This window comes from Megalobrama amblycephala, linkage group LG18 (genome assembly GCF_018812025.1).
Source record: "Megalobrama amblycephala isolate DHTTF-2021 linkage group LG18, ASM1881202v1, whole genome shotgun sequence".
In the NCBI taxonomy this organism is placed as follows: Eukaryota; Metazoa; Chordata; class Actinopteri; order Cypriniformes; family Xenocyprididae; genus Megalobrama; species Megalobrama amblycephala.
Window position 1 is genome coordinate 9,174,855 of NC_063061.1, and position 15,800 is coordinate 9,190,654.

The following is a 15,800-nucleotide window of genomic DNA, read 5'->3' on the forward strand; positions in this document are numbered from 1 at the left end:
AATTCCCGCCTGTTTTTGAATAATGGGGTGTGTCTTAGGCTTCTGTCCAATGACAGCCCGCGGGTTATGAATATGTAAGTTCTTTTGACCAATCCACAGTTGTGGAGGCTGTTTTAAATGCGCGCCGGGACTAACCAATCAGGCAGGTCTCGTAGTGAGCTAGCGCGAGGCTGTGTGGTCTTCTATAGAGAGGAAGCGCGAGGCCGTTAGTGTGACTGAGGAGAACAGACGACAGGACAAACATTAAAACAAGGTATCTGTAAAGCTTTCCATTTTAAACTAGTAATTGTGGCCAGATGTTTTCTTTAAAATATTATCTTAATGATTGAAATTCTTTTTTTGCTACACAAACGATACTTTATGTATAACTTAGCATTTTTTTCTTGTATAAACTGATTTACAGCGAAATGTTAACGGTGGTGTGTATTTGTTTTCTTTCTAAACTATTTTGCTTTCTTTACAGTCTATTAAAACTACATTTTTGTCGGTTAAACCGAAGTTGAGTGACGAACATGCGTTTAAAATGGCTGGCTATGTAAAAAATCTGCTTCAAACAAACAACGGGCGGCTAAACGGCCTGAAAGGCTGTCGTGAAGTGCTTAGCGTTTCATCGCTGTGTTTGCTGTGTAATAGTTTAATTTTGTTGTATATTTACAGGTTATATGGAGCATTGAGCTGTTAAAGCGCTGTTAACGGCCAATGCCAGTCATGGCTGGTTTGACTCTGCCTTTGTTGCAAACGGGTTTGTGCCGGGCGCGAATCCTACTATGGTGAAGGGTTGGCTCATGAATATTAATTAATTCGCTGACGTTGCTACGTGAAGTCTCTACAGCGTGACTTGACTTAATATTCACAACGGACGCCTTCACTATAGTATGATTCGTTAATTCGCATTGCCCCAAACGCCCACCTAATGCGTCTACATGGCAACCAATCAGTTAGCAATGCGGGGCGAACGTCACGGTGCGTAATTAATATTCATGCCCTTATCCTTCACGGTAGTAGGATTCGTGATTTGGCGTGCAGTGTGGAACTGGTTGAACTTTGCAAAAGCTGACCTCGCCGTATATTGTTTAATAAACGACTTTTAAAATGTCGGCTTTGAAAAGTTGCTAGCTAAACTATGCCCTCGTAGAGTCTCTTGTGAAAATGAGGATGCAAGTCATTGTTCCTCGCCGCTGATAGAGGCCATTTTAATGAATGGCGTCTGATTGAGGAGACGCGGCTAGTCATTCGCTCTCTTCACACATTGCCTGCTTTTTTTTTTTTTTTTTTTTTTTTTTTTTTTTTTTTAATCTAGGCTTCAAATTACATCTTATTTGGGAAATAATCAGTAAATTGCAGCATTACGGTTGAAAATGTGGTTTCTGTCATTAATTTGCACTTCACAACATGAAAAATAAACAGTGCTTGATGGCACCTCGGGTGATGTGCAGAACAGAAGAGATAAATAAATAAATAGTAGTTAGTAGTTGCAAAATTGTTTATAAAAATATTCCTTTTTTTTTTTTTTTTTTTTTTTTCTTGTCAATTTTGATTTACTGGTGCATTAAACTGCTGAGTCTCTAGGGATATGACGTCCCATATATAATGTTGAATGAAAAGATGCATTTATGTGCTAACTGTGGCACTTAATTTTTCGTCCTCTCAGTATTATACATGCTTGCTTGTTTTAGGTTTTTTTTTTTTTTTTTTTTTTTTTTTTTTTTAATTATCTGTGTACTTCTAGGTGTGGTGATATTTGAGTAGCTTCATAATAATGGCAAAGGGTGAACCAGGGAAGCCCAAGGGCAAGATGTCGGCCTATGCCTATTTTGTGAAGACGTGTCGTGAAGAGCACAACAAGAAGAACCCTGGTGTCACGGTTAACTTCTCAGAATTTTCCAAGAAGTGCTCTGAGAGATGGAAAGTAAGTAGATTATTCCTATCTGTAGGTGTCTGTATCCTGAAATCAATGGAAAAAGCATAACAAGGCTACTGCTAGGATCTTGACCGACTGTCATTTGTTGCAGACTATGTCACCAAAAGAGAAGACTAAATTTGAAGATCTGGCCAAACAGGACAAGGCCCGTTATGACCAGGAAATGATGCACTACAATCCAGGAAAGAAGGGTCGGAAGCAGAAGAAGGATCCTAATGCTCCAAGGCGGCCACCGTATGTTTTCTGTCCTTTATATTATCCAGAATCACTGAAATGAGCTCTAGAAATATGGTCCTATGTGGTTCAGTTACTTAAAAGTAAGTCTCTGCCTTTTCAGGTCTGGATTTTTCCTGTTCTGTTCAGAGCAAAGGCCCAATATCAAGGCTGAGAACCCCAGCCTGGGCATTGGAGATGTAGCCAAGAAACTTGGAGAGATGTGGAACAATCTGTCTGATTCTGAGAAGCAGCCTTTCCTATCCAAGGCCAACAAACTGAAGGACAAGTATCAGAAGGTGGAGAAAGACCTCACAAATGTTGTCCTCTATACAGTTTGGATAGTGGTTAAAAAAACGAATGTCGCCAACACAAGATTTTTGTAGTCGATTAGTATTCGTTCACTTAAGCCATTGGTTGACTAATCGCATGTTTATATTAAGTTAATTAAATATTTACTGGGGGCATAATGTACAGCCCGCCAATCATCTTCATCCGGCCCAAGGGCACCCCAACCTCCCCCCTTCTCTTTTCCTGGTGGTATGGCTAAATGTGGTTAGATACGTGGCAGCAGTGGCGCCTGGAGCTGTACAGCTATATACGTACTGTTCGTACAATGCATGCTCCTCTGACTGACCTGAGAAACCTTTTCCGTGCAAATGTTTCAGCAGTTATGTGTGTCCCGTGTTTCTTTCAACTGAATCAGCGATCACAATCATTTGTGAATTAATCATTCTTTAGCTCTATTCTTTCTTTTCCGTGAATTGGCCAAATGCTTTTGCATTACGATCTCAAACTATATGGATTTGTTCAGACCGCTCTGTCATTGAATCATCTGAAGTTGTTTCTCGGTCAGTAACAACAAATACAGAACAAATGGTCCGGTTTTCATGTGTTTCACTAGTTTACATTGAACTACGCAGCACAGCCCAGTGGATAACGGAACGAAAGCTTTAAGGAGCTGCGTTTATTCCCGATCCCGGACACCATTATTAAACAGCGTTGCAACATCCAGTGAGAAGTTTCTATTCGACACAGCTCTCGGTTACAAACCACAAATCAAATCATGATTTAAACTAGTTTTAAATCGGATGAAACGGCCTCAACATTCCCTAAAAGACTGAGGAAACAAGAGAATGTGCCATGAATGAAGTTAGACTTTTAAATCCCAAAATCACCACCCTTACAAACATTTACCATGAATGAACTCTAATTTACCATGGTTTGTAGAAATGTGGAATATTTATATTGAATACTATGTTATAGCCATTTTTATTGCAATATATTTATTAGGTGGGTAGGGTATAATTAATTTCTTTGTGAAGGTGTGTGTAGTTTTTACCTGTGTCTGGGCGTTTGTTTGTTTTTACAATATAATATAATATAATATAATATAATATTTTTACAAAAGCACAGTGTTTTGAGTTTACACAAACTTTACAGTTTTTAATGATTCCTCTTATCTGTGCGACCAAAATGACTTATGTCGTTTTGGCTGTTATCAGGGAAAATGCAAGTGATCGCGCCGACGCCTCCATGTCATGCAGTAAGAGCGCAACTACTTTAGCTTCCACACTCCGCACAAACACTTGGATATGCACCTAATAATAGCGCACATTTGTCTAGGTTAAACCCTTAGCATTCAAGGATCGCCGATGGCCCTAGATTGTTCAACATTCACTGCACATTACAGCGTCACACTCTTGTTTGGAACAAACTGACTGCGTATCATTAGAAAGATTAAAGTCTCCAGCTTTGACATGTGACCACTGTTTATGATAAAACTAGGTTGCAGTGATTTCTTAATTTGTCAAGAGTGTAAAATAATCACTACTTTTTTTTTTTTTTTTTTTTTGAATAGAATATGAACACTCATGAATTCAGTCACGTCTACTCCGGTTTACTTGTTCACATACCTTCACTGAACAGCGTCTGTTAAGGCTCTTAGTCCAAATGTGCACATATTTGGAGAAATATTGATTTATTCCCACATTTGCAAAATATTTGCAAATGTGCAGTAAGGGGTTAATATTAAAGTGAGTTGCCAAGTACAGTTGTTGCTACTGGCATGTTTCAAATAAGTCTTATTTGAGGCTGACGGATGATGGGTGAGCATTTGAATTTTCTGCCTGACATAATTAGCCCAAGGATCCCCAGTTAACGATCTGTCCATCATGAACTGCGTGGCTTTGCGACTTCCTGTGGAGCTTTTATTTATTTATTTATTTATTTTTTTCTCTGCGACTAACCAACTAATCAAATTTTGGTCGACCAAGTCTCTTCCTTGTCGACTATAGGGGGCAGCCTTAGAATGAATTTTCAGCAGCCATTACAAGTATGCTAATTTGCTGCTCAAATTGCATTGTAAAATATATTACAACAGAAAACGGTTGTTTTAAATTGTAATGTTTCACAATATTGCTGTTTTTCCTGTATTTGATCAAATGCAGCCATGGCGAGCATAAGAGTGTTTTTTTTTTTTTTTTTTTTTTTTTTTTTTTCTTCAGAACCTAAATCTTACCGACCTCAAACTTTTGAACGTGTGTGTGTGTGTGTGTGTGTGTGTGTGTGTGTGTGTGTGTGTGTGTGTGTGTGTGTGTGTGTGTGTGTGTGTGTGTGTGTGTGTGTGTGTGTGTGTGTGTGTGTGTGTGTGTGTGTGTGTGTGTGTGTGTGTGTGTGTGTGTGTGTGTGTGTGTGTGTGTGTGTGTGTGTGTGTGTGTGTGTGTGTGTGTGTGTGTGTGTGTGTGTGTGTGTGTGTGTGTGTGTGTGTGTGTGTGTGTGTGTGTGTGTGTGTGTGTGTGTGTGTGTGTGTGTGTGTGTGTGTGTGTGTGTGTGTGTGTGTGTGTGTGTGTGTGTGTGTGTGTGTGTGTGTGTGTGTGTGTGTGTGTGTGTGTGTGTGTGTGTGTGTGTGTGTGTGTGTGTGTGTGTGTGTGTGTGTGCGCCCAGTTGTCATTCTCAATTCCTCATGTCGTCATTTTGCTTTCTCAGGATATGGCAGACTACAGAGGAAAGGGAAAAGGAAGCGGAGGAGCATCATCTGCCAAATCCAAACCCAAGGTTGAGGACGATGATGATGAAGATGAAGACGAGGAGGAGGAGGAAGAAGAGGATGACGATGACGACGATGACTAAAGAACTTGTTTCTCCTAATTGAGCAGTAAGTTATTTGTTCACTGCCAATTAGTTTAAGTCTGGGTCTAAGAGGTCTTGGTGTCAAGGCTGCTATACACTGATCACCAGTAGATAAGCCCAATGCATGCAAGCTCTGACTTTAGACAACCAAACTCTCTCAATGCTGGGTTTGCTGGTGGTCCTGTTACAGCTTGCTATTAAACTGCATTGGCAAAAGCAAAATATTTCCACACCGTTCGACAATAAACAAAGTGGTAGCAGTACATACTCTTTTTAAAACTATTTAAAGTGGTGTGTTTCTGTATGGCTGTTGACTTAAAAGTTCTTTTTTTTTTTTTTTTTTTTTTTTTTTCTACTCTCCCAGCTTTCAAAATGCACAATTTGGGGATAGATTTAAGGTTTCTTTTTCTGTTTGGCCACATAAGCTTCCTGCGTTGTTGAAAGGATGTTTGTGATGTGCGGTTATATTATTATTATTATTATTATTTTTGTGTAATTTTGAATGATTACATTTATAATTTTATGTGTGGAGAGTCTAGGGACGTTTTCAGCTTTAACCAGATGCAAGTGATCAAATGCTGGGGAAAGCTCTTATTTGCACCTTCAATTGTTTTTTTTGTTTCCTTTTTTTTTTTTTTTTTTTATGTATAGGTGACACTGTGATTTGAAATAAACATGGCATTTTTAGATCTCAAATGATTCAAGTGACTTTCTTATCTGCAAAACGTTCAATGTAGTGTGTAAATACTTGGGGTATTTTGTCAATGTTATCAATAAAGTGATAAATGGTAGTTTCTTTAAGAGTGCTCATTTTAATTTGGGTTTTTTTTTTTCCCCTCTGTATTTAATAAACATTATCTGAATGCAATGACTGTGGTGAGCCAGTAGATGTCGATAAAGGGCACCATTTACAAAAGTTGTGCAAATTATAACCCAGAGTAGGCTGTCAATAAAACCAAACTGCTAGGCTTCGTCTGAGTATCCTTGCCTCCCTACAACTATAACAGGTAGAAAACCAGTGTGAAAACATTAGTACCCAGATGACCTACCACTGATGGTCTGAAGTGCTAATCCAGTGGATGTTTTACCATCCCATGAGGCCATGGGAGAGGATTTTTGAATGGCAGTGTGAAGTGACACAACCAATTCTACAATGACAAATGTATGTCCAAATTACACTTCATAATTTTGATCACTTGTTTACTTTTTCTAGAGATATTTGGGAAAATCTCTTGTTTGGCCAAATTATGAGGCAGGAAATTTGCAGAATGCAGTTCAGCAAGCTGGAAAAAAATCCATTAAAAATGGCAGAGAACATGAGAGAAATTGTACATTTCTATTTCACTGAGGGGCAAGAAGTATTAAAGTCGATTTAAATGTTCTTAAAATTACAGACGATCAATGAAGTCAACATAGAGTGTGTGTGTTTAAAAAAAAAAAAAAAAAAAAATTGGGGAAAGTTTTTCATGACGAGAAATTTGAATCGATACAGTATTTTGTCGCATGTCAGGTAAATGAAATATGAGTGTAAAGATGTGGGTAACATTTTACAATAAGGTTCATTAGTTAAACATTAGTTAATATATTAACTAGAACTATCCATGAGAAATACATTTGTTACTGTACGTACTAATCTTTGTTAACGTTCATGAAAATACGGTTGTTCTTTGTTCATGTTCACAGTGCTTTAATGTTAACAAGATTTTAATAATGTTAATTTCAACATTTACTAATACTTTAACAAAGATTAATAAATGCTGTATAAATGCAGTGCGTTATTAGTTCGTTAACTAATGAACCTTATTGTAAAGTGTTACCAAGATGTGGTCACGCTTTTACCGTTGCTCTGAAATTTCACTGGTAAAATCATTTCAGAAAATCTGCGCAATCCGAAGTTTTGCTAATTGAATTCAGATTGGTTTGAAAGTCTGTGTGAACAGTGCTTCATAAGGCCATAACCTGGTCTTGAACATTGGGGGGGAACCATGATTTTCTAGGGGGGGTGGGGATTATTGGGTAATTTTTCTTGTGAAAAGGAATTAAAAGATTAAAAGGGATTTATAACTAAAAAGAAATAAAAATGGTAAAAGTTCCAGGTCTATTATAGTTATCAATTTAAACTATTTGCATATATATATATATATATATATATATATATATATATATATATATATATATATATATATATATATATATATATATATTCACTCTTGTATGTCTAATGTTTAAAAATTTCATTAATCATATATTGATCAAATATTCAATGTTTTCAATTCAATATGGTGAAATTTTATAAAAATGTTGTAGTTTGCATCGCTGTCGGTCGCTGAATACTTCAGTCGTCAAATGTTTAGCTCCACGTACTCTTTCACTGCTAAAACGAAAGAGTCGTATTGGAATCGCACTCATCTTTGTGAACAGTAAGCCCCGCCTTCTTTGATTTGATTGGCCAGCTCACTCATTCTGACAGTGATGAGCACTGTTGGACTGCTGTGGCAGAAAAGCCTGAAAATATAACTTGTTTTGTCATCCTAACAGCAAACAAAGTGGTGCATAATGGAGTACAGCAGAGCAGCATCAATAATATCAAATTTTGGAGGGGGACAATTTGGACAATGCCTTTTATTGTCAGCAAAATTTTGCTAATGTATTGTGAACATATGAAGTTGACTTGAAACTGAAGTATTTTCTTCTCTATTGCGATGTGTATAAAACTGCTTTTCGAACAAGAAAAAATTGATTGATTGACTATCAGGAATTTATTGGATGGTTGTGGTCTGCCATTGCTGTGATGTCATGTGAGTGACAGGTTGTCCCGTGTCTCGTGCCAGTAAACATGTCATCAGGAAAGAGAAAAGATGTCGCTGCAAGAGAGAGGGGAAGTTATTTTGATTAAGAGAGCACATAAAATCTAATAATGATGTGCACAGATAAATCATTTATAATAAACCCTGCAATATTTCAAAACAAACAAAAATGGTCCGTTTTGATTTCATGTTGACTTCAAAGCCAAAGAAAAAACAGATAAGAAAGACAGAAAAACGCCTTTTGTCCATCACTGCCCACAGACAGCCTTAAATATCAATTGTGAGGTTGTACACGTGCATTCTCTGAAATATATTTCAATGATGAAGTCGTTACTTGAACTGCCACCCTGCCTGATAGATAGCCTACCTTTCCCTTTAATAACAGAGTATGGTGTGTGGAGGAAGGTGTCAAAAGACTGTGAAAAGCCCTACGGATATCCCCATGAGAACTGACCCAAGCCATACATATTTAATGTGATGTCACCTCAACTGTTGGTTTTATACTGCAAAAAAGACATTGGCAAATATAAGAGGACCAATGGAATTACAAACTACCAGCGACAGTGGTATAGAATGTATCGTACGTGCCTACACACACACACACTGATATGAGCCTTAAAATGTATTTGAACCTTTTAAGGAATATTTAAAAAAACATGATTGTCATTGCATTAGATAACAAAGATATCCAAGTGGCATTTAACTCATGGAAAGAGCGTCCTTTTTTTTTTTTTTTTTTTTTTTTTTTATACAAAAAAAATGTCTGTTCACGTGCAATAAAGAGCCCTTATCACTGACAAAAGCACTTTTATTGTTTTGTCATATAAAATATACTGTTACACAGCAAAATCCCCAGAGTTAAATCAATTCTGCTCAGAGAACATATGGTCCCTCTCTACATAGAGTTAAAATAACACTGAAGCAGAGTTTAAGTTAATGAGATAATATGCTGTTTGTGGAGTTATTTAATCAGATTTTGAGAGATTTAATGTCTTTTATCTTCAGTTGATTTCATCTTAGGCTGTGGCTGGAAGTCCTTTGTAGTTATTGTTTCTCTCTTCAGTGATAATGCTTGTAAACAGCAGGTGTTCATCACTAATGCTCAATCATAACTTAAATCACTTAATCACTAATTATCTCATTAACTTTAACTCTGCTTCATTGTTACTTTAACACTATATAGAGAGGGACCCTATGTAATCTGAGCAGAGTTAATTTAACTCTGGGGATTTTGCTGTGTACTAATTGAATGTGAGAAACCACTGCCAATGATTCAGTAGGCTGTGTGAGTGAACTGTGACTGAATCAAACTGAATCGTGAACAATTTCAAACCTTTTGGCAAACCTGTTTAAACAATTAGATCAAAGACTAGATTTAAAAAAATAATTTGTGAACTATTTCTTGTGCTAAAGCTGTAAGAAAACATGTGAATGTGACACAATTGCTGAAATATTATCAGGGAAAATGATTCCCAGGTCGATACTGTAATCTCCATTGTCATGCGTGGATTATTAGTAATATTTCATTGGGGTTCACTGTGAATACGTAGCAAATTTGGGATCTAAAAATTGAACATGCGCACATCCTCTTTTTAAATGCAGATGAATGACTTAACAGTCAACATGACAATCTGCAGTACTGATATCAATATATTCAATATTGAACTCAGATCTCACTGTCAGGATATGCATCTAGTTATGCTTTCACACTATTGTCTTGTCTTTGGCAATGAATGGTTTTAATATCACATCATTTCTGCTGCATACTTTAACCATATAAAGCCTGCTGTATCATATTTGATACATGAGTTTCTAAGGCCCCTATATTATCAACACGATCAAAGCTTTGCTGGAAAACTGCTTCTGTAATCTGACTGATAGTTTAAACTCTTTTTGTTTTTATTAAGTGTAATGCTTTAGGTCGTGGTACACATGTCTTTTTGCTGAGAAATTTTTACTGATTTTTTTAAAAGTAAACTTAAGAATAGCTTTTATATTGTTAGTAGTTTGGATTGAATCAGCTTAGGTTTACTTGATTAGCCATACATTATTGATTTTAGAATTTTTTTTTTTTAAATATCTCATATGATCATTAGGCTTTTATTTGGAATATTTATTTGTACATCTCTCAGTCATCGTTGTATTACATTATGTTTCCCTGGTAACACTTTACATAAGGTTTCATTTGTCAGCATTAGTTAATGTATTAACTAACAACATAAACAATGAGCAATACATTTGTTACAGTATTTATTAATCTTTATTAAAAATGATCGTGTTCATGTTAGTTCACAGTGCATTAACTGCAGTGCTCTGAATAAAGGTGATGTTTTTTCCTCCTAGAGTATGAGCTCCATATTCGCACTATATCATACTAGGCCTATATGAGCCATGTTGTATCAAATATGATACAAAACATAAAACAAATATGAATTTTAGAATATTTTGTCTTAACAGTTCAATAAATTCTTAATAAAATTTTTGGATTATTATTTACCACTTGATTATATATCATCTATATAGTGTCAGTGCTATTTACTCCACAACAAATAAACCTGGAATATTCTCCATCACAAGGGGACAAACTAAAGACAAACTCAAATATCACAAAATCGACTCAAATATCACATTATCACAAGCCCCTGCCTCGTATGTATCAGATCAGGAAGCTACATGCTAATGCTAATGATATAAACTGAAGGGTTTATTGTTGTAATCTGCATATAGGAGCCATTTGCATGTTGTTGCCATGGATTTGGGCTTTCCTAAATTTCCCAAATCTTTCACCCTCCAGCATGTCCACCACCCCTCCTGTCTTCCACTGATTTATGCTAACAGCACATATGTCTTGTTCAGTGCATCAAGGCTGCTACATAATGGATTGATGAGTGTATAAAGCTAGCACATGACCAATTATTTGTCGAAAGCTCATTTTCACTTCATTATTGTCTGGCAGGCTCATATCTGGATTATATTTAATGCCCTGACAGATATTGTAAAATCCTTCACTTAAAAGTACACTAGCCTGCTCAGAAGAACTTATTAATAGCATGTCACTCCAGGCTGCATTTTTTAGGTCATAGACAGATTTGAAGAGAAATAATTGATGCGACCTGTTACAAAATCTGAAATATAATGCGTAACTCACAATAGCTCTTGCTTTTCCTTTTGTGCAGCTGAGATGTGCATTGTGTAATGTGTATGTGTATTGTTCTCTGACTGGGTATGTAATGGCTTTATCGACCAGAAGACCTCGTGTACAGCCGTGCCCCTGTCATCACCTCGTCTGATTGCCTCTGGACTCATCCATTCATTCCCAAGAGGCTTTGCACCCACCGGCTGCCCTGCACATAAACAGAATGAATTACCAGGGTGTAATCAGAAATTAAAAAAAAAAATAAAATAAATAAAGGTTCCAAAAGGGTTTTTTGCAGTTATACCATAGAAGAACCATTGTGGGTTCTATGGAAGCTTGTTTCTGCCACTAGATAGCTTAAAAAATAAAAAAAGGTAATTGTGACTTTTCTCAGAATTGTGAGAAATAAAGTCAGAATTGAGAGTTATAGTCAGAATTGCGAGATATAAACTCACAATTGCGAGAAATAAAGTCAGAATTGTGAGTTATAATGTCAGAATTGCGAGATATAAACACAATTGTGAGAAATAAAGTCAGAATTGTGACATAAACTCACAATTATGAGAAATAAAGTCAGAATTGCGAGTTATAATGTCAGAATTGCAAGATATAAACACAATTGTGAGAAATAAAGTCAGAATTGTGACATAAACTCACAATTATGAGAAATAAAGTCAGAATTGAGAGTTACAGTCAGAATTGCGAGATATAAACTCCCAATTGCGAGAAATAAAGTCAGAATTGCGAGTTATAGTCAGAATTGCAAGATATAAACTCACAATTATGAGAAATAAAGTCAGAATTGTGAGTTATAAGGTCAGAATTGCGAGATATAGTTGTGAGAAATAAAGTCAGAATTGCGAGATATAAACACAATTGCAAAAAAATAAAGTCAGAATTGTGAGATAGGCCTATAAACTCACAATTGTGAGAAACAGTCAGAATTGTGAGTTATAATGTCAGAATTGCGAGATCTAAACACAATTGCGAGAAATAAAGTCAGAATTTCGACATAAACTCACAATTATGAGAAATAATGTCAGAATTGCGAGTTATAATGTCAGAATTGTGAATTATAATGTCAGAATTGCGAGATATAAACACAACTGTGAGAAATAAAGTCAGAATTGAGAGTTATAGTCAGAAATGTGAGATACAAACTCACAATTGCAAGAAATAAAGTCAGAATTGCGAGTTACAGTCAGAATTGCAAGATATAAACTCACAATTATGAGAAATAAAGTCAGAATTGTGAGTTATAAGGTCAGAATTGCGAGATATAAACATAGTTGTGAGAAATAAAGTCAGAATTGCGAGTTATGTCAGAATTGCGAGAAATAAAGTCAGAATTGTGAGAAATAGTCAGAATTGTGAGTTATAATGTCAGAATTGCGAGATCTAAACACAATTGCGAGAAATAAAGTCAGAATTTCGACATAAACTCACAATTATGAGAAATAATGTCAGAATTGTGAGTTATAATGTCAGAATTGCGAGATATAAACACAATTGTGAGAAATAAAGTCAGAATTGAGAGTTATAATGTCAGAATTGCGAGATCTAAACACAATTGCGAGAAATAAAGTCAGAATTTCGACATAAACTCACAATTATGAGAAATAATGTCAGAATTGCGAGTTATAATGTCAGAATTGTGAATTATAATGTCAGAATTGCGAGATATAAACACAACTGTGAGAAATAAAGTCAGAATTGAGAGTTATAGTCAGAAATGTGAGATACAAACTCACAATTGCAAGAAATAAAGTCAGAATTGCGAGTTACAGTCAGAATTGCAAGATATAAACTCACAATTATGAGAAATAAAGTCAGAATTGTGAGTTATAAGGTCAGAATTGCGAGATATAAACATAGTTGTGAGAAATAAAGTCAGAATTGCGAGTTATGTCAGAATTGCGAGAAATAAAGTCAGAATTGTGAGAAATAGTCAGAATTGTGAGTTATAATGTCAGAATTGCGAGATCTAAACACAATTGCGAGAAATAAAGTCAGAATTTCGACATAAACTCACAATTATGAGAAATAATGTCAGAATTGTGAGTTATAATGTCAGAATTGCGAGATATAAACACAATTGTGAGAAATAAAGTCAGAATTGAGAGTTATAGTCAGAATTGTGAGATATAAACTCACAATTGCAAGAAATAAAGTCAGAATTGCGAGTTACAGTCAGAATTGCGAGATATAAACTCACAGTTATGAGAAATAAAGTCAGAATTGTGAGTTATAAGGTCAGAATTGCGAGATATAAACATAGTTGTGAGAAATAAAGTCAGAATTGCGAGTTATGTCAGAATTGCGAGATATAAACACAATTACGAGAAATAAAGTCAGAATTGCGACAAACTCACAATTATGAGAAATAATGTCAGAATTGCGAGATATAAACACAATTGTGAGAAATAAAGTCAGAATTGCGAGTTACAGTCAGAATTGCGACATATAAACTCACAGTTATGAGAAATAAAGTCAGAATTGCGAGTTACAGTCAGAATTGCGACATATAAACTCACAGAAATAAAGAGAAATAAAGTCAGAATTGTGAGTTATAAGGTCAGAATTGCGAGATATAAACATAGTTGTGAGAAATAAAGTTAGAATTGAATCATAGTCAGAATTATTTTTTCTTATCTGGAGGAAATGGGCGTTCATAGCTTCCATAGAAATGGGCTTCCATTGGCTTCCATACAATTCTGACATACAATTGGCTTCACAATTGCGAGTTTATATCACACAATTCTGAGAAAAAAAAATCTGAATTGCGAGATGTAAATTTGCAATTGCGAGGAAAAAAAGTAGCAATTATACTTTTTTATTTTTTATTCAGTGCCATAAACAAGCTTCCACAGGGTTCCCCAAAGAACCTTTCAGTGAAAAGTTCTTAAAATAACCATTTTTTTCTTAGTGTAAAGAACATTTTAATAATCTAAAGAATCTTCTATCCACCATAAGAACCTTTTGTGCAGCGCAAAGCTTCCATAGATGTTAAAGGTTCTTCACAGAACCAATAGAGAACCTTTATTTTCAAGAGTGTATGTAGGCCTGATACTGAAAAATAAAGTGCAGACATTATTATAGGAAATGAATCCATTAATACACATCATATTTTTATATTTTATGACCATACTATGATTTGATCATACTATGATATGCATTGGCATTTTATTAAGCGTGCATTAAGCTGCAGTCCTTCTGCTGGTGCTTCAGTATTTGCTTGTCTGCAGTGTGGGTTAATGACGCTCTGCCAGTGCTGGAGATCAATTGAAACTAATGAGGCGATGCGTTCCTGCACCCACCCCAAACAGAAAAAGAAAGCACAAGTCTAAAGGGAGATGAATGCTGTTTCCTTTTCTTCTAGCTCTGACAATGCTCTCACTCACACATGCAGACCAGTTTGTGGGTCATGACGTGATGCTCATTTTTTCGTCCTATCTAATTATTTATTTCAAAATATATTAAAATGAAATTCATACACAATGACTTGTTTTGGAGCATGCGTTTACGATCCTCGGCATCGGTGTTCTTGTGGGTTGTTGTCATTCTGTATGAGTGCAATGATTGGTTGCTGACAGAGGAACCTGATTGGTGGGCCGCTTTTAAAAGGGCAGCGCTGTCGAAAGATGGCGGGCTCATTCTGCCGTTGGCCTTCTGTTGACAGATCCCAAACCTTTTTGATCATGGTTCTTATTGTTAGTGCATCATGCTTTCATTTGTAATGTTACTTAAAGATTCAGTGTGTACATTTTAGCGGTATCTAGAGGTGAGGTTGCAAATTGCAACCAACGGCTCAGTTCACTGCTCACCCCTCCCTTTCGAAGCACATATGGAAGCTACGGTGGATGACAGTAAAATGATATGTTATTGTGAATATTATTGTTACTTGTTCATCATTGTGTCAGTGTTTTATATAGTGATGAAACGCGCTTATCCGTTTGTCCATTTAGGGCTACTGTAGAAACATGGTGGTGTATGTAGATAGAAATGGCTCATTCTAAGGCAATAAAACATAATGTTCATTATGTAAGGGTTGTATACACCACTGAAAACATAGTTATGTATATTATATCGCATTTCTGTAAATAGATCCTCCTAAATATTACACACTGGACCTTTAACCAAACTCTTACTCATGGAGCGTAGGGATGTCCTGCCATTTGTTTTGACTTTATTTGTGATTTGTTTATTTAGTATGGATGTAGGGAAGTTTCTTTGTAAGTTTCTTTGTAATTTAGTTTCCCCTGAATCTGATTAGGTTATACATTTTGTTTGTAAGTTTTTTTTTTGTTTATTATTTCGGCCTTGGAGCACCTTGAAGCCATTGCTCCTTTATTTAATTATTTTCTATTCCACTTGAATAAAATTATTTGGGGATTTTATTTCTTGTGTCTTTGGTGATCTGTCGGCTGGGACTGGATTCCCGTTTTACATCCTAAACGTTCGCGTCAAGCCTCTCTTTTTAGAATGGGTCATAACAAAATGTGTGGATTATTCTTTTGGTTATTTTTTCGTGACACAAAGTCAAGGTGGTACAAAAAAAACCACAAAATGATACAAATCTTGAAAATGAATT

General features: G+C 35.8%; 1 protein-coding gene across 1 annotated transcript; it reads left to right on the plus strand.

The window, feature by feature from the left end:
* Positions 1–97: 97 nt before the first annotated feature.
* hmgb3b (high mobility group box 3b) lies at positions 98–6,057 on the plus strand. The gene is made up of 5 exons (XM_048165992.1): positions 98–253; positions 1,730–1,909; positions 2,013–2,155; positions 2,259–2,433; positions 5,123–6,057. The coding sequence occupies exons 2-5, from the start codon at positions 1,760–1,762 to the stop codon at positions 5,264–5,266; spliced, it is 612 nt and encodes a 203-aa protein (XP_048021949.1). The 5' UTR covers positions 98–253; positions 1,730–1,759; the 3' UTR covers positions 5,267–6,057.
* Positions 6,058–15,800: the final 9,743 nt, after the last annotated feature.

Coding starts and splice junctions, on each gene's coding strand:
- hmgb3b (XM_048165992.1), top strand. CDS start 1,760: ATGGCAAAGGGTGAACCAGGGAAGCCCAAGGGCAAGATGTCGGCCTAT. Junction 1,910..2,012: donor AGTGCTCTGAGAGATGGAAA/GTAAGTAGATTA, acceptor CATTTGTTGCAG/ACTATGTCACCAAAAGAGAA. Junction 2,434..5,122: donor TGAAGGACAAGTATCAGAAG/GTGGAGAAAGAC, acceptor TTGCTTTCTCAG/GATATGGCAGACTACAGAGG.